The sequence below is a fragment of the Garra rufa genome, chromosome 10, assembly GCF_049309525.1.
Source record: "Garra rufa chromosome 10, GarRuf1.0, whole genome shotgun sequence".
Taxonomy (NCBI): Eukaryota; Metazoa; Chordata; class Actinopteri; order Cypriniformes; family Cyprinidae; genus Garra; species Garra rufa.
Window position 1 is genome coordinate 13,619,833 of NC_133370.1, and position 17,575 is coordinate 13,637,407.

The following is a 17,575-nucleotide window of genomic DNA, read 5'->3' on the forward strand; positions in this document are numbered from 1 at the left end:
AGAGACGTGTGCACTACCGTTGTGTCTGTACATGAGACACACCATGTGAAAACTGTTCAGAATTAAAAATTGGTCCACAAGTTCAGCCATTATGAAAAAATAAATAAATACTGAGCAACTATAGCCCTCTAACACTGTTTTCATCTCAATGTTAGCAGGCTATCTAAACCTATCTGCCTACAAAAGCTTTTAATTTTACATTTCTGAAACCAAAACAACTGTTTTTTTGGAACATGGCATTTCATAACAAAATATTTTAGATTGCCTAGTGATTTTATTCTTCGACTGAGACCAGACCTAATATAGAAATTTTGAAAACTACAAATTGGATTGGGTACATTTAATTCAAGAATTAGGGTTATGAAAAGAAATACAAGTTTAAAGAATCTAACAGTTTAAAGAGGAGTAAGTTTTACAACAAAATATTATTTCAGTCTTTCTACTTTAAACTTTCACATTTAATTCAATGTGTTCATTGCCATTCATTTGTAATTACTTGTGAAATCATATGTGGATAGAGAAAGATCTCATTTTGATCGTTGTATGGAGCATGTATGGTGAAAAATTTCGGACACCCTATTGAATTTCATGGTTTTCTGTATCAGGACATCATAAAAAATTATCTGGTCCTTAGCAGGTCTTAAAATTTGGAAAATAAATCCTCAGATAAACGTCATCACATGACATATCACACAGTGTCATTATTTATTTAAGGAAAATACAGCCAAAAGGAAAAGGCTATGAGTGACAATGTTATGACACCCTATGAGTCAATTGCCTGTAGATCCACTTTTACATCAAATTGTTTGGACATGGCCGTATTACTCTTCCCAGATTGATGGCAGCAACAAACGCTACTCTAAGATGATTACTGATGTCTTACCTCCTTGGCATTGTGTTAACACACACCTGAAGGCTCCAGACCAGCAAACTGCCAAAGCCTATGCTTTTATAAAGGTGCTCAGACTTGCTGATGATCAGTTAATCAAAGGTATCTGATTAGCAGTGCTTGACTGTTATTTACCCTCTTTATTCAAACTAGGGATGCACCGATACGAATCGGCCGATCATGCTTGCGCGTTTTGTCAGTAAAGCAGGTGTTGTGCCCAATTCCGACCCCCTAGCTGCAGACTACCCCCTCATCGCGTGCACGCGGACAGTACCGTTGTGCTTCCTGTAGATGGCAGTTAATACACCGAAATTTGAGTCAAATGCTTAATTGATCTATTTTTTCCTGCAGATGGCAGTGTAAACTCAGAAAAGTGATTCATTGCTTTTCAACATTCATCGCAAACGAGACTAGACAATATACACGGTATCTATTTTAGTGACGCGCAGATGGCGTTTCTCTTGTTTTTCTTTTTTTGTCTCCTTAGACAAAATCACCATGTGCTGGTCGAACTATACACTAAGTTGTTATGCTTTACAGAAGAAGTGTAGTTTATTAATACCAACTTTATTTTGTAATAATGAAAAAATAATAATACACATTAGCCCACTGTATTCAATATGAAACGTAATATCATGTTCCAAACTCCACTGAAACATGTATGATATTACAATACAATTTTGCACTAAAAATAGTGTTACATTAGAGTTTTTATTTAGAAAGGGCCATTTTCATCACCATGCATGGAATTACCCCCTAACCAGTCCTAAAATGTACCATAAAAAAATAACCTATAGCAGTACTGTATGCAAAATTACACGTTTAATTCTATCTACAAAAGCAGATTGAGTGTTTAGGGGGGTGTTATTTTGGCAGGCCCATTTTAACCCACCTGCCTGGATTTGACCCCCCTCATTTATTTTGTCTAAATACCTAAAAAGTCACTAAAATGGGTCTGATACACCTATAATAGCAGAAATGTATGTAAAATTACAAATTTAATTTTATCTACAAAAGCAGATTGAGTGTTTAGGGGGTGTTATTTTGGCAGGCCCATTTTGACCCACCTGCCTGGATTTGACCCCCCTCATTTCTTTTGTCTAAATACCTAAAAAGTCACTAAAATGGGTCTGATACACCTATAATAGCAGAAATGTATGTAAAATTACACATTTAATTTTATCTACAAAAGCAGATTGAGTGTTTAGGGGGGTGTTATTTTGGCAGGCCCATTTTGACCCACCTGCCTGGATTTGACCCCCCTCATTTATTTTGTCTAAATACCTAAAAAGTCACTAAAATGGGTCTGATACACCTATAATAGCAGAAATGTATGTAAAATTACAAATTTAATTTTATCTACAAAAGCAGATTGAGTGTTTAGGGGGTGTTATTTTGGCAGGCCCATTTTAACCCACCTGCCTGGATTTGACCCCCCTCATTTATTTTGTCTAAATACCTAAAAAGTCACTAAAATGGGTCTGATACACCTATAATAGCAGAAATGTATGTAAAATTACAAATTTAATTTTATCTACAAAAGCAGATTGAGTGTTTAGGGGGTGTTATTTTGGCAGGCCCATTTTGACCCACCTGCCTGGATTTGACCCCCCTCATTTATTTTGTCTAAATACCTAAAAAGTCACTAAAATGGGTCTGATACACCTATAATAGCAGAAATGTATGTAAAATTACAAATTTAATTTTATCTACAAAAGCAGATTGAGTGTTTAGGGGGTGTTATTTTGGCAGGCCCATTTTAACCCACCTGCCTGGATTTGACCCCCCTCATTTATTTTGTCTAAATACCTAAAAAGTCACTAAAATGGGTCTGATACACCTATAATAGCAGAAATGTATGTAAAATTACAAATTTAATTTTATCTACAAAAGCAGATTGAGTGTTTAGGGGGTGTTATTTTGGCAGGCCCATTTTGACCCACCTGCCTGGATTTGACCCCCCTCATTTATTTTGTCTAAATACCTAAAAAGTCACTAAAATGGGTCTGATACACCTATAATAGCAGAAATGTATGTAAAATTACACATTTAATTTTATCTACAAAAGCAGATTGAGTGTTTAGGGGGTGTTATTTTGGCAGGCCCATTTTGACCCACCTGCCTGGATTTGACCCCCCTCATTTATTTTGTCTAAATACCTAAAAAGTCACTAAAATGGGTCTGATACACCTATAATAGCAGAAATGTATGTAAAATTACACATTTTAATTTTATCTACAAAAGCAGATTGAGTGTTTAGGGGGGTGTTATTTTGGCAGGCCCATTTTGACCCACCTGCCTGGATTTGACCCCCCTCATTTATTTTGTCTAAATACCTAAAAAGTCACTAAAATGGGTCTGATACACCTATAATAGCAGTACTGTATGTAAAATTACAAATTTAATTTTATCTACAAAAGCAGATTGAGTGTTTAGGGGGGTGTTATTTTGGCAGGCCCATTTTGACCCACCTGCCTGGATTTAACCCCCCTCATTTATTTTGTCTAAATACCTAAAAAGTCACTAAAATGGGTCTGATACACCTATAATATCAGTACTGTATGTAAAATTACAAATTTAATTTTATCTACAAAAGCAGATTGAGTGTTTAGGGGGTGTTATTTTGGCAGGCCCATTTTGACCCACCTGCCTGGATTTGACCCCCCTCATTTCTTTTGTCTAAATACCTAAAAAGTCACTAAAATGGGTCTGATACACCTATAATAGCAGAAATGTATGTAAAATTACACATTTTAATTTTATCTACAAAAGCAGATTGAGTGTTTAGGGGGTGTTATTTTGGCAGGCCCATTTTGACCCACCTGCCTGGATTTGACCCCCCTCATTTCTTTTGTCTAAATACCTAAAAAGTCACTAAAATGGGTCTGATACACCTATAATAGCAGTACTGTATGTAAAATTACAAATTTAATTTTATCTACAAAAGCAGATTGAGTGTTTAGGGGGTGTTATTTTGGCAGGCCCATTTTGACCCACCTGCCTGGATTTGACCCCCCTCATTTATTTTGTCTAAATACCTAAAAAGTCACTAAAATGGGTCTGATACACCTATAATAGCAGTACTGTATGTAAAATTACAAATTTAATTTTATCTACAAAAGCAGATTGAGTGTTTAGGGGGTGTTATTTTGGCAGGCCCATTTTGACCCACCTGCCTGGATTTGACCCCCCTCATTTATTTTGTCTAAATACCTAAAAAGTCACTAAAATGGGTCTGATACACCTATAATAGCAGTACTGTATGTAAAATTACAAATTTAATTTTATCTACAAAAGCAGATTGAGTGTTTAGGGGGTGTTATTTTGGCAGGCCCATTTTGACCCACCTGCCTGGATTTGACCCCCCTCATTTATTTTGTCTAAATACCTAAAAAGTCACTAAAATGGGTCTGATACACCTATAATAGCAGTACTGTATGTAAAATTACAAATTTAATTTTATCTACAAAAGCAGATTGAGTGTTTAGGGGGTGTTATTTTGGCAGGCCCATTTTGACCCACCTGCCTGGATTTGACCCCCCTCATTTATTTTGTCTAAATACCTAAAAAGTCACTAAAATGGGTCTGATACACCTATAATAGCAGTACTGTATGTAAAATTACAAATTTAATTTTATCTACAAAAGCAGATTGAGTGTTTAGGGGGTGTTATTTTGGCAGGCCCATTTTGGCCCACCTGCCTGGATTTGACCCCCCTCATTTCTTTTGTCTAAATACCTAAAAAGTCACTAAAATGGGTCTGATACACCTATAATAGCAGAAATGTATGAAAATTTATGTATTTTGTTTTATTTACATGGACAAATTGAGTGTTTAGGTGTAACCCACCTGCCTGGATTTGACCCCTCTTATTTCTTCTGTCTAAATACCCAAAGAGTCACTAAAAAGGGTCTGATACACCTACACCACAACAAAACTTTACATTTTTGACAACCCCACTCCCTCATTCTTCTGACTGAATGCCCCTAAATTCTAGTAGCCCCAATAATACCCCCCTAATGTCACATTTCACGTCTGTTTTTGTCTCCCCCTGTCATTTTGTAATCATTTGGTTCGTTCCTCGTTTAGTGTAATCTGTATCACCTGTGTCTCATTATCAGTTCCCTTTATAAGTCTGTCTTTGACTTCAGTGTATTGTCGGTCCTTAACGTTACGTGTTGTGTGAGAAAGCCTTCTGTGTTCCTGCCCTGTTCCATTTGGAGTATTATATTAAAGAAACTGTCTACTTTGACTTTCGTCTCGTCTCGTCTTGCACGCACCCCTGACACCTTAACACTAGTGATGGGAAAATGAAGCTTTTCGAAGCACCGAGGCTTTCCCATCAACTGTATCATAAAAAGGTTCGTTACTCGAAGCTTTTCAACATGTTGCACACTAATGACATCTTGTGGACAAAGGTGGAAAAAGTTGCTTTCGCGTCCCAGATCTTAAAGCGATTTTGGACAGTTTCATCAAACACATCAAATTGTGCTATGTCAGAAAAACAGTAATTTTACTCGAATTGATCTGTAAATAAACGTTTTAATAAAATGATACAAGTATAAGCATGGTTCATGTAGGCATATATGTTCAAAGTAAATTAAGAATAATTTTGACTAATATTAGTATTAATTAGAAGTGCTTGTGAAGCAAGGATAACTACAAAACGAATATGCACAAAACTACACATGCACATTTATTCGTATTATCATTTATTCTTAACAAAAAGTGAATGACACTTGATACTTGCACAAGGGGTTCGCGTTATTTGAATCAGAATATGAAGCAGTCACGTGGTTGTGTGCGAAAACGAAGCTTCGGATGTCACAGGTCACGTGGTTATGGCAAAACGAATCAAGCTCCGGTACAGTGCTTCACTGTGAGATGTTTCGTTTTTTTGATACAAGCTTCGAAGCTTCGGTGTCAAACGTCACATCACTACTTAACACTCAATCTGCTTTTGTAGATATAATTACATGTGTAATTTTCATACATTTCTGCTATTATAGGTGTATCAGAACCATTTTAGTGACTTTTTGGGTATTTAGACAGAAGAAATGAGGAGGGGGGCGGGGGTCAAATCCAGGCAGGTGGGTCAAAATGGGCCTGCCAAAACAATACCCCCCTAAACACTCAATTTGTCCATGTAAATAAAACAAAATGCATAAATTTTCATACAGTACTGCTATTGTAGGTGTACAAGACCCATTTTATTGAAAAGAAATAAAGGTGGGTTAAAATGGGCCTGCCAAAATAATACCCCCCTAAACAATCAATCTGCTTTTGTAGACAGAATTAAATGTGTAAATTCACACACAGTACTGGTATTATAGGTTTATCAGACCCATTTTAGTGACTTTTTAGGTATTTAGACAAAATAATTGAGGAGAAGGGGGGGGGGGGGTCAAATCCAGGCAGGTGGGTTAAAATAGGCCTGCCAAAATAACACCCCCCTAAACACTCAATCTGCTTTTGTAGATAGAATTAAATGTGTAAGTTTACATGCTGTTATTAAATGAGTATTAGACCCATTTTAGTGACTTTTTAGGTATTTAGACAAAAGAAATGAGGGGGGGGGGGGTCAAATCCAGGCAGGTGGGTTAAAATGGGCCTGCCAAAATAATACCCCCCTAAACAATCAATCTGCTTTTGTAGACAGAATTAAATGTGTAAATTCACATACAGTACTGGTATTATAGGTTTATCAGACCCATTTTAGTGACTTTTTAGGTATTTAGACAGAAGAAATGAGGGGGGTCAAATCCAGGCAGGTGGGCCAAAATATGCCTGCCAAAATAACACCCCCCTAAACACTAAATCTGCTTTTGTAGATATTGTAGAATTAAATGTGTAAATTCACATACAGTACTGTTATAGGTTATTTTATATGGCACATTTTAGGAATGATTAGGTGGTCATTCCAGGCATGTTGGTGAAAATGGCCCTTTCTAAATAAAAATCCTAATGTAACTGTATTATTAATGTATCATTTTAGTGCAAAATTGTATTGTAATATCATACATGTTTCAGTGGAGTTTGGAACATGATATTATATTACGTTTCATATTGAATACAGTGGGCTAATGTGTATTTTTGTTTTTTCATTTTTACAATATAAAGTTCGTATTAATAAACTACACTTCTTCTGTAAAGCATAACACCTTAGAGTAAAATTCGACCAGCACATGGTGATTTTGTCTAAGGAGACAAAAAAATAAAAATAAAAAAATCTATTAAAATAGATAACGTGTGCATTCTCTAGTCTCGTTTTACGATTAATGCTGACAAGAATCACGTTTCTGAGTTTACACTGCCACCTGCAGGAAAAAATAGATCAATGAAGCATTTGACTCAAATTTCGATGTTTTAACTGCCATCTATCTACAGGAAGCACAACGGTACTGTCCGCGTGCACGCGAAGAGGGGGTAGTCTGCAGCTAGGGGGTCGGAATTGGGCACAACACCTGTTCTGTAATCAGCGGTAAATGCCATCAGGTGCGTGATTTCACGTTGAGCCGTATATACACACAGCCGTTGTTTACCGACGAGCTGCGCAAATCAATGTTCATTATCAGTGTGAATGTGCGCAGCTCGTCAGTGAACAACGGCTGTGTGTAGTATATACAGCTCAACGTGAAATCACGCACCTGATGGCATTTACCGCTGATTACAGAACCGGCTTTACTGACAAAATGCGCAAGTGATCGGCCGATACGGATCGGTGCATCCCTAATTCAAACGTTAACAGTAAGGGTGTCCTAACTTTGTCACACATGGCTTTTCCATTTTAGCATTATTTTTGTTCAATAAATGATGACACGGTGCAATTTATCATGTGTTGTTGTTTATCTGAGGTTTTATTTTCCAAATTTTAAGACCTGCTAAGGACCAGATTTTTTTTATTATGTCCTGATACAGAAAACCATGAAATTCAATAGAGAAATTCAATATCTTTTAAGTATAAAATATTTTTTTTTAATTAAATGCATGATCATGATTATATTTTTACATAAATATATACACCACTTACAAGAATAGGCCCTTTGTCTGTCATAAACAGGATATGTACCAATACTGTAAAAATCATAACATGATCAGTCTTAAACAATCACAGTGAGAATACACAGCATGTATTATTCTAGGTTATTTCTATTTTCTTCTTTAGTCTTAAACTTACAACAACCCTACGATATAGGATTATTATTGATAGAATTTAAATCCATTTTATATTAAGGATCAAGGAGTCTAACACCCATTCCTGTTTCTAGTCCATCTATCCAGAACGCAGGATAAAGAGGCTGAGTGAATGAGGTGTGGACTCTGTGAATGAGGTTCATTTTGTCAGTGACATGGTAGAAGGACAGAGTTCCTGCATACACATCTACATACACTCCTATTCTAGAGGGCCAGGGGACTGTAGAGAGTGGAGTCAATATACCATTGTGCCACAAATCACAGTTGCCAAGAAAGCACATCAGAGACCAGGAATTAATATTACTTCCAAGTTTAACTGCATCACTGTCTCCCTTCCTGCAAATACTCTTATATGACACTGATATATGCAACCATCTATTTCCAGTCCATCCAACCTCCCAGTAAGAGCGTCCACACACACTCTCTCTGCACAACACCTGAGCGTATACATCAAATCTTTCTGGATGATTATGATATGGCTGTATATGGCCGAAATAAAGCACTCTGTTCAGACAGTTGAAGGTGTTTAAATGCTGTGTTTGGGTCCAGAGTGAAGCGCTGGTAATCTGGCGGGAAAAGAATATAAATTCCAACTAAATCATATGATTATTCAATAAATAAAATACCATGTTAGCTGAAACGTATATGTCTATTTCAACTTTATCAGTCACTGGTAAAACATCTAGTTTAGGATATTTATTTGATTCATCAGTGTACACCTGCATTGTTCACAGTGTATAAATTTACAGTAGCTTGTGTGCACGCTGATCTTGTTACTTACATCGCAGGAAGTCGTTCCTGCTCTCATATTTTGGAGTGGGAATGGCCTGGATGTGTTTCACTGGGGAAGCAGGTGTGTCCAGTATTTTGCCTCTCACAGATATCTTTTTTATCTCCTCTCTGGATAAATGCTCCAGTTTCTTTTTTAGATCAGACACAGATTTACCAACATTATCAAAAGAGAGATGAGAATTGACAATTATTTTGGGTGAGTCTTTAGATCCAGGAGGGACAGAGAGAGACTGGAAACTCTACACAGACACAAAGACACAAGAGAGACACCAGGTAAAGACACATAAACATTTGATAGAAACACAATCTCTGAACAACATGGTCTTCCCTTCCTAAAGACCACTCTCCTGCTTGTCTGTTACCTGGAGGAAATGCACATGATGTTCTGTGTGTAAAAGCTGCTCCAGCTCAGCATCTCCCCTCTTCAGATCTTCAATCTCCTGCTCCAGTTGCTTCAGTTGTCCTTCAGTTTGACTCACTTCAATCTTTTCCTGATCTCTGATCAGCTGTGTCACCTCAGAGCGGCTTCTCTCAATGGAGCGGATCAGCTCAGTAAAGATCCTCTCACTGTCCTCCACTGCTGCCTGTGCAGAGCGCTGTTAGGACACACAGAGAGAGAAGCATTAGAATCAGTCCATTCACTCAGCTCTTACTGCTACCTCATACAGCCTGTTCCCCACAGTGGACTCAGTGGCCAGCAGTTGTTCTTCTCTTCAAAACTCACCTTGTACGACTCTAGAGTCGCTCTCAGCTCATCAAGCTCCTTCTGTCTCTCCTGGATTCTTTGCTGGAATTTCTTCTGGGTCTCTTCCACTTCTTTCTGTAAGACCACAGAAATTTCAAATGAAAAATCTGTCCTATGTATAGTTAGGCTTATCATAGCCAAATTAAGCGACCATTTAGTCAGAAGTCTGGTTACGCAAGACAGGAGAATTATTAACATATTTTGATATATTTCATCAGCTCACTATAAAAGTTTATCATTAAACAGAAAAGGACAAATTTCACTCCTGCTTTCCTCAATAGTGTACTTTCCCACTGTCAATAGCATATAAAATGTATGGTATAAAATCCATTTACTTCTGTATAATACAATGCATACCTGTTTCTTAGTCCTCTCTGCAGCAGCTGATACAGTGTCGTGGCTTTTGTGCTCATCTACCATACACATATAACATATGCAGCACTTGTCAGTATGACAGAAAATTTCCTTCAGTTTATCATGTTGAGGGCAGATCATCTCTTTGAAATCAATGGCATCCATCGCTTTGTGTCTCTTGCCAGAGCGAAATTTTTCATGATGTTCAAAATGGGTCTGACAATAAGATTCCAGACACACCAAACAGGACTTGATGGCTTTATATTTTTTACCAGTACAGACGTCACACTCCACATCTCCAGGTTCAGCGTAAAATTGAGCAGGACGAACAGCTTGCAATGTTGTATTCTTGAGCTTCTCCACCACTGAAATACTGGATTCTGCCATTTTACAGTGTGTAGACACAAAAAAAACACAGAGATACAGAACTGTTATGTTCCCTTGTTTCCTGGTTTTGTGTTAAGAGAGACGTGTGCAATACTGTTGCATCTGTATGTTTGACACACCTCCAAAATTTGGAAACTACATTAAAAAAGGAGTCCACAAGGTCAGCAACTGTGAAAAATATAAAGCAATACTGATCAACTAGATGGCGCTCTAACACAGTTTCCATGTCGGTGTTAGGAGCTGTCTAAACCTGTAAAAATGCTAAATAAATACCAATAGTTTTCTACATAAATTAATATCTTTCTACAAAACCAGTGCCGATCATTTAGGCAAAGGCTTTTTAATTAAACATTTCTAAGACCATTAGAAGTGCAATCTCCATAGTACTGTAACACTGGACTTAAGTTTAGTTTTAACATGAAAATCACCTCATTAAACTTTTGTAGGAAAAGATGACAGGTCTGGATGACTGGAGGTGTGTGGTGGTTTCCAGGGGTGTGCATGTGATTCCTTCCCGCCCGGGCAAGAAAAGTTTGTGAGCTTGTGGTGGGGGGCAGACAGCTGTCCGGTCTCGGCCGGGGCAGTTTTCATATATGGTCACGTAATCATGGCAACCTTGACGTACCCATTCTAAAAACAGACCAGACTCTACACGAGAGCGTGGAGGAAGGTGACGAAGCGTTTTGTGCGCGTCCCACACGGGGAGACAGCATTAACTGAATTTCTTTCGTAAGAAAATAAAAATAAACAGACCAGCGCACACCAGAGTGTGCTCACCAATCGCGTCCACTCCGCGTGATGAGCGTGGGTTTGGATTATTGGGGCCCTAGAACGCGAGACACCATGGAGAGTTTGGAGAGGCAGCTGATATGCCCTATTTGTCTTGAGATCTTCACTAAGCCGGTGGTGATCTTACCGTGCCAGCACAACCTCTGCCGCAAATGTGCCAATGACATCTTTCAGGTACCGCCAATATATACAACTAAGTTAATCATTTTTTTTGGAATATGGTATTTAGTGCTGTCTAGTGCTTGAAATGGCTTATAACAGCTAGTAACAAGTTTAGACTAGCTAATGCTTCAAAAGTACCAGTTTAAGCTTGATTTTCCAGCGGTGATTTTAAAATCAATAGCTGTACTGCTGTATTATGATGACAACATTTATACATGATGTGACCCGCCTGGACCACAAAACAAGTCATACGGGTCATTTTTTTGAAACTGAGATTAATACAGCATCTGAAAGCTGAATAAATAAGCTTTCCATTGATGTATGGTTTGAATCTGTGGGTACAAAAATTGCTTTTAAAGTTATTTGAAAAGCATATTACAAATCTAAAATTAAGTTTTGATATAATTACTGTAGGAAATTTACAAAATATCTTCGTGGAACATGATCTTTACTTAATATCCTAATAATTTTTGGCTTAAAAGAAAAATGATAATTTTGACCCATAGGGTGTATTGTTGGCTATTGCTACAGATATACCCGTGCTTCTGGTTTTGTTGTCCAGGGTCACATATAAATACATATTTGTGTGTGTGCAATTGGAGAAGTTGGTCAAGCTATGAGTGAAATGGGTGGATTTCATTCTTCCACTTAGACCAGACCTAATATGTGTGTTTTAAGGCCTCAAACCCCTACTTGCCCACACGAGGAGGTTCTTCATTGGGCTCTGGCGGCCGGTTCCGTTGCCCATCCTGTAGGCATGAAGTGGTTCTGGATAGGCATGGGGTGTATGGCCTGCAGAGGAATCTGCTGGTGGAGAACATCATTGATATGTACAAACAGGAATCCAGCAGGTACTATTAAATTAACTAAAACTTTCAGCTTCATATTCTTTTCTCCAATCATTTATGCTGTGATAATTTGGAATCCTGTTGCAACCTGGACTTTCTTCTATTCTATTCTATTCTATTCTATTCTATTCTATTCTATTCTATTCTATTCTATTATATTCTGTTTCAACACATGGTCAGTTTGTATGTGTGGTGGGCTATATTTATAAGTAGGCCAATGTGACAGGAGCTATTTCAGACACACTTTCTGTGTTTATCAGTTGCTCCAACACACACACACACACACACACACACACACACACACACACACACACACACACACACACACACACACACACACACAAACAGTTGGAAACACACCAACATGAACAAAAGCAGTTTCTTTCTCTCACTTGTTGTTGTTGTTGTTGTTGTTGAAGATTCATAGTCTATACTCTGTACACATACACTACCAGTCAAAAGTTTTTAAACTGTAAGATTTTTAATGTTTTAAAGGAGTCTCTTCTGCTCACCAAGCCAGCATTTATTTGATCCAAAATACAGCAAAAGCAGTAATATTGTGAAATATTTTTTACTGCTTTCTATTTGAATATAGTTTAAAATGTAATTTATTCCTGTGATCAAAGCTACATTTTCTGCATCATTACTCCAGTTATCATTGTCACATGATCCTTAAGAAATCATTCTAATATGCTGTTCAAGAAACCATTTTTATTATTACTATTATTAATATTTAAAACATTTGAGTAAAAGTTTTCAGGATTCTTTGATGAATAGAAAGATTTATCATTATTTATCTGAAATAAAAAGCTTTTGTAACATTATGCACAACTGATTAAAAGTGATGATAAAGACGTTTATGCAAAAGATTTCTATTTCAGGTAAATGTTGTATTTCTGAAATTTCTATTCATCAAAGAAACCTGAAAAAATTCTACTCAGCTGTTTTCTACATAATAATAATAAATGTTTTTCGAGCATCAAATCAGAATGTTACAATGATTTCTGAAGAATCATGTGACTGGAGGAAGAATGCTAAAAAATCACAGGAAAAAATTACATTTTTAAATACATTCAAATGCAAATAGTTATTTTAAATAGAAAGACTATTTCAAATTTGTACTGTTTTTGCTGTACTTTGGATCAAATAAATGCAGGCTTGGTGGGATGAAGAGACTTCTTTAAAAAACATTAAAAACCTTTTTGTTCAAAACCTTTTGACTCTTAGTGTACATACATTTTATACACTAGTAGGTGTAAATAAAAGCAGTTTAATTAAAATATCTCTGGTTCTCTGTCAGCAGCAGTAAGCCTGAACCAGAACTGAAGAACGATGTGTTAATGTGTGAGGAGCATCAGGATGAGAAGATTAATATATACTGTGTGACCTGCTCTGTTCCCACTTGTTCACTATGTAAAGTCTTTGGGAGTCATCAGTCCTGTGAGGTTGCGCCACTCAAATCTGTCTACGAGACCCAGAAAGTGAGACTGCTTTAAATCTATCTTTCTGCATTCCTCTACTTCTGTATTTATTCTTCATGATGAATGATCAGCTGATATTTATGTGATTGCGTGTGCAGACTGAGTTGTCTGATGGCGTTGCTGTGCTGGTTGGCAACAATGACAGAATTCAAGGCATCATCAGTCAGCTAGAGGAAAGCTGCAGATCTGTTGAGGTCAGTATGTGTGTTTGTGTGTTATCAACATCAATGACTGTTTTTTCTGTTAATCATCTCATTCTAATTTTCAGCTATCTCTTACATTACAGTCCTAGTAATGATGTCAGTGCATGTGTGTTTGTGTAGGAGAATGGTCGTAGGCAGAAGTCTCGTGTATGTGAGTGGTTTGATCGTCTGTATGCTCTTGTGGAAGAGCGCAGAGGAGAACTTACACTAAAGATCACTGCAGAACAGCAGGAGAAACTTGACTACATCGGTGGCCTAAGGCACAAGTACATACATACACACACACAAATAAAAAAGTATTTCTACAGTATTTGTCTGATGAAAAATTCTAAATATACACTACCAGTCAAAAGATTTTAAATGTTTTTTAAAGACATTTTGCTACAAAGTTCAGCAAAAATAGTAAAATAACTGATTTTTATTTGAATATATTTTAAAATGTAATTTATTCCTGTGATTTCAAAGCTGAATTTTAAGCATAATTTCTCCAGTCAGATGATACTTCGGAAATGTTAAAAACAGCCGAGTAGAATTTTTTCAGGTTTCTTTGAATAGAAAGTTCAGAAGAACAGCATTTATCTGAAATAGAAATCTATTGTAATGTTATAAACGTCTTTGTCTTTGATCAATTTAAAGCATCCTTACTAAATAAAAGTATTAATTTCTACAATTTCTCACCCAGGTACAGAGAGCACCTGGATAACACAGCCAAACTAGTGGAGACAGGAATTCAGACGATGGAGGAATCTGAGATGGCCATCTTCCTGCAGGTCTTTCAAGTTCTTTTTTGTTGTCTTGCATGCTTTTCTTCAACTAAAACAGTAAAACACTATGTTATGTATTAGAAAAAAAAACATGCTTTTTATAAGCAATGGAGTATTACGTTTTTAATCACCATGTCTCTCCAACAGAACACAAAGCCTCTACTACAAAAGTAAGATTCAAATAATCATTATGCTAATTATAATTTTTGTAAACACTTCTCTTTTATGCCATCTAATTCATTATGTCTTTTTCATGTCAGGATAGCGGAAGGCAAGAATGTGTCTCATCTAGAAAAGGTGGAACGTGGATATGAAAATATGGATCATTTTACTGCAAACTTCGGCCCTGAGCGAAGAGCAATACTCAGCATAGACTTTACCAAGGGTAAACTAACTCTAATGTTAACATATGGTTATCAGTTTTTTATATCTATTTCTTTATACCCACCTATTTTGTAAATTTTATGGGTGTGGCTTGGTCTCATCCGAATCCAGCTATTTTTAGCTGTACAAAACAGCTTGTTTTGCTGCTTGATATTGCAAGTTGGTATTTTTCTTGTTATTTACTTATAGTGGATAATGAACCAGAAGTCTCAGTCATAGATTTGGTTTCGCATTGAGGAAAAAGGTGGATAAGATCTTTCTCTGTGTTATTGTAGATGGGGAAGATGATGATGATGATGATGATGATGTTGAGGAAGAATTAGCAAGTACTGGTAATCCAGAGACTCAAACATCTTCAGCCCCGGCTCAGCAGAGAAAAACCCCTGTACCGAACTCGCCACCCATGGCAGCTTCAGGAGCTACACCCTTCTCAACCCAGCAGAGACAAACCCCTGTACCGACCTCTCCACCAATGACAGCTGACTCCTCCCAGATGTCATCAAAACCCAGCCAATCAGTGAACATAAACCCGACAGAGAACACACCTTTATTTACACCCACTCCAGACACCAGTCCCAACTCTTCCACAGATACATCTGCTCAGGTAAGATTCTGTCTTCCTTTTACTTCTATCCATATTTGTGATGCCTTGGAATTGAATCATTTAGTACAGCCAGACACATTAACTTTACAAATGGCTACGCCCCCTCTTATGGGAAAAATAAGGTGGATAGGGATCATAAACAGTAGCTGCTGTATTGGTACAGTTTACATTTATCTGAGTTGACCTTATAATTCAAACTAGCACAATCTTTTGGCAATTTGTAAATATTTTATGTTTTGTCTGATTGGTGTTGGTAGCTAATTCGTATCATGTCATTCTTACATTTCTGTATGATCTTGGTTACATACTCGTGAGTTCATGCTTATTTGTTTCTAAAAATCAGACTGTACATGACCACTGAAATCAAAATATGGACAATTTTGTAGTTTATTTTTCCACTGTTTTATATTATGGGATTTAAAATTAATCAAAGTAGAACATAGATTGATGAATCTTGTGAATTACACATTTTTTACTGCAGAAATTTGCTCACAGAATTCAACATGAATATTAGCCATGTCGGCTGTAGAACATTCATTAAATCTCTTACACATATTGAAAGATTTTATTTTTTTAACATGACCACCTTTTACATAGTTTATATGTTTCCTTATTTATAATGTGATTCAGTCTCTCTAACCTAAAGAGAAACTGCCTGGGAATAGTGTGACAATCTTTATATATTATATAGTCAAATTATTGAATTTATGTCTTTCGGCCACATTATTAGCTACAATATGTGTGAGAGAGTTCTTTAATGGCACAATATCATTCTCATATCCACCTTATTTTTCCTGTAAGAGTGGGCACAACCATTTGTAAATTTTATGGGTCTGGCTTCCGGTCTCATTCGCTTCCAGCTATTTTTAGCTGTGCCTGTTTTGCTGCTCGATATTGCAAACTGGTGTGTCTTTCCAAATTATTTTAATGTATTATCTTAATTATGAACACACTGGTTTGTAGAGCGAACAGTTTCGCCATTAGCTACACTTTATTATTCTCGTTATTTCCCGATAGTGGCTAATAAAGCAGAAGTCTTGCACATTCACAGAAAACAGCTTACTTCCGCACTGAAAAATAAGGTGGATATGCTTTGATAAGTTCAGTTACTTATATAATCAGAAACCAGAAAGAACTGAGTACTGAAAGTGTCCTCAGAAATACAACTAAACAGAATTAAAGAACAATACAAACACTTTCCATCCAGAGGCTGTCAAAGCTTGTCAAAAGGCTGCAAGTTTTGTCCCAAAAAGCTAAGGACAAAACCAGAATAATCCTGAATTATGAGTAACAATCACAAAAAAATGCTGAGTTCTGACCTGCAATCATTTCAAAACTATTTCATTGGCAGATGCTGTATTCTGTTATAACCACAAATCACTTTGAAACCCATTTTCTTACACTCTTAACAATAAAGGTGCTTCAAAAGGTTCTTCAAATGATGCCATGGAAGAGCAATTTATGGTTCCGCAAAGAACCATTCAGTCAAAGGTTCTTTAAAGAACCATTCTTGCTTACCCTTTTACAATCTGAAGAATCTTATTTGCCACAAAGAACCTTTTGTGAAATAAAAAGGTTCTTCAGATGTTAAAGGTACCTTATGGAACCATTTAGACAAAAAGGTTCTTCTATGGCATTGTGAAGCACCTTTATTTTTAAGAGTGTACTGTTTTAATTTATCTCTCTCTCTCTCCACCTCACTTTCTCCTTGTTTTCCATACATTTAGGTAACTGCTGGATCCGGCCAGACATCTGAAGATGGACCGCGCCACGTTTTCTCTTTTTCCTGGTTAAATACGCCAAAATAATATCAGACTACATTAGCAAACCTGAAACATCAATGAAGTTCCAGAAAAGCTTATTAAACTAATATTTTGTAACTTTGAGTCATAAATATGCATTTAATAGCAATGTAGGAATTTGAAAAGATAAAAAGCTGTTAAATAAGACCTTATTATTAATATTTTCTGAAGTAGCTG

The 17,575-nt window shown here is 36.7% G+C and overlaps 1 protein-coding gene and 1 pseudogene across 2 annotated transcripts; one reads left to right on the forward strand and one right to left on the reverse strand.

Annotated features, from left to right (window-relative positions):
* Window positions 1-7,733: 7,733 nt before the first annotated feature.
* On the reverse strand, window positions 7,734-10,415 carry LOC141343483 (tripartite motif-containing protein 16-like; annotated as a pseudogene).
* Window positions 10,416-10,927: 512 nt separating this feature from the next.
* Window positions 10,928-17,476, forward strand: trim55a (tripartite motif containing 55a). Of its 2 annotated transcripts, none has more exons than XM_073848046.1 (10): window positions 10,928-11,324; window positions 11,991-12,163; window positions 13,461-13,641; window positions 13,740-13,835; window positions 13,965-14,110; window positions 14,527-14,614; window positions 14,756-14,778; window positions 14,869-14,993; window positions 15,268-15,596; window positions 17,324-17,476. In XM_073848046.1, exons 1-10 carry the CDS (start codon window positions 11,160-11,162, stop codon window positions 17,402-17,404), a joined length of 1,407 nt encoding a protein of 468 aa, XP_073704147.1. In that variant the 5' UTR covers window positions 10,928-11,159; the 3' UTR covers window positions 17,405-17,476. The 2 variants fall into 2 exon arrangements, with proteins under 2 accessions (XP_073704147.1, XP_073704149.1); XM_073848048.1 differs by having other exon boundaries at window positions 10,930-11,324; window positions 13,464-13,641.
* The last annotated feature ends 99 nt before the right edge of the window (window positions 17,477-17,575 follow it).

Bases quoted from the DNA above. Each gene is read 5' to 3' on its own strand.
- trim55a (XM_073848046.1), top strand. From the start codon at position 11,160: ATGAGCGTGGGTTTGGATTATTGGGGCCCTAGAACGCGAGACACCATG. The intron at 14,779-14,868 runs GTAAGATTCAAA...TTTTCATGTCAG, and splicing joins ACAAAGCCTCTACTACAAAA to GATAGCGGAAGGCAAGAATG. The intron at 15,597-17,323 runs GTAAGATTCTGT...CCATACATTTAG, and splicing joins CCACAGATACATCTGCTCAG to GTAACTGCTGGATCCGGCCA.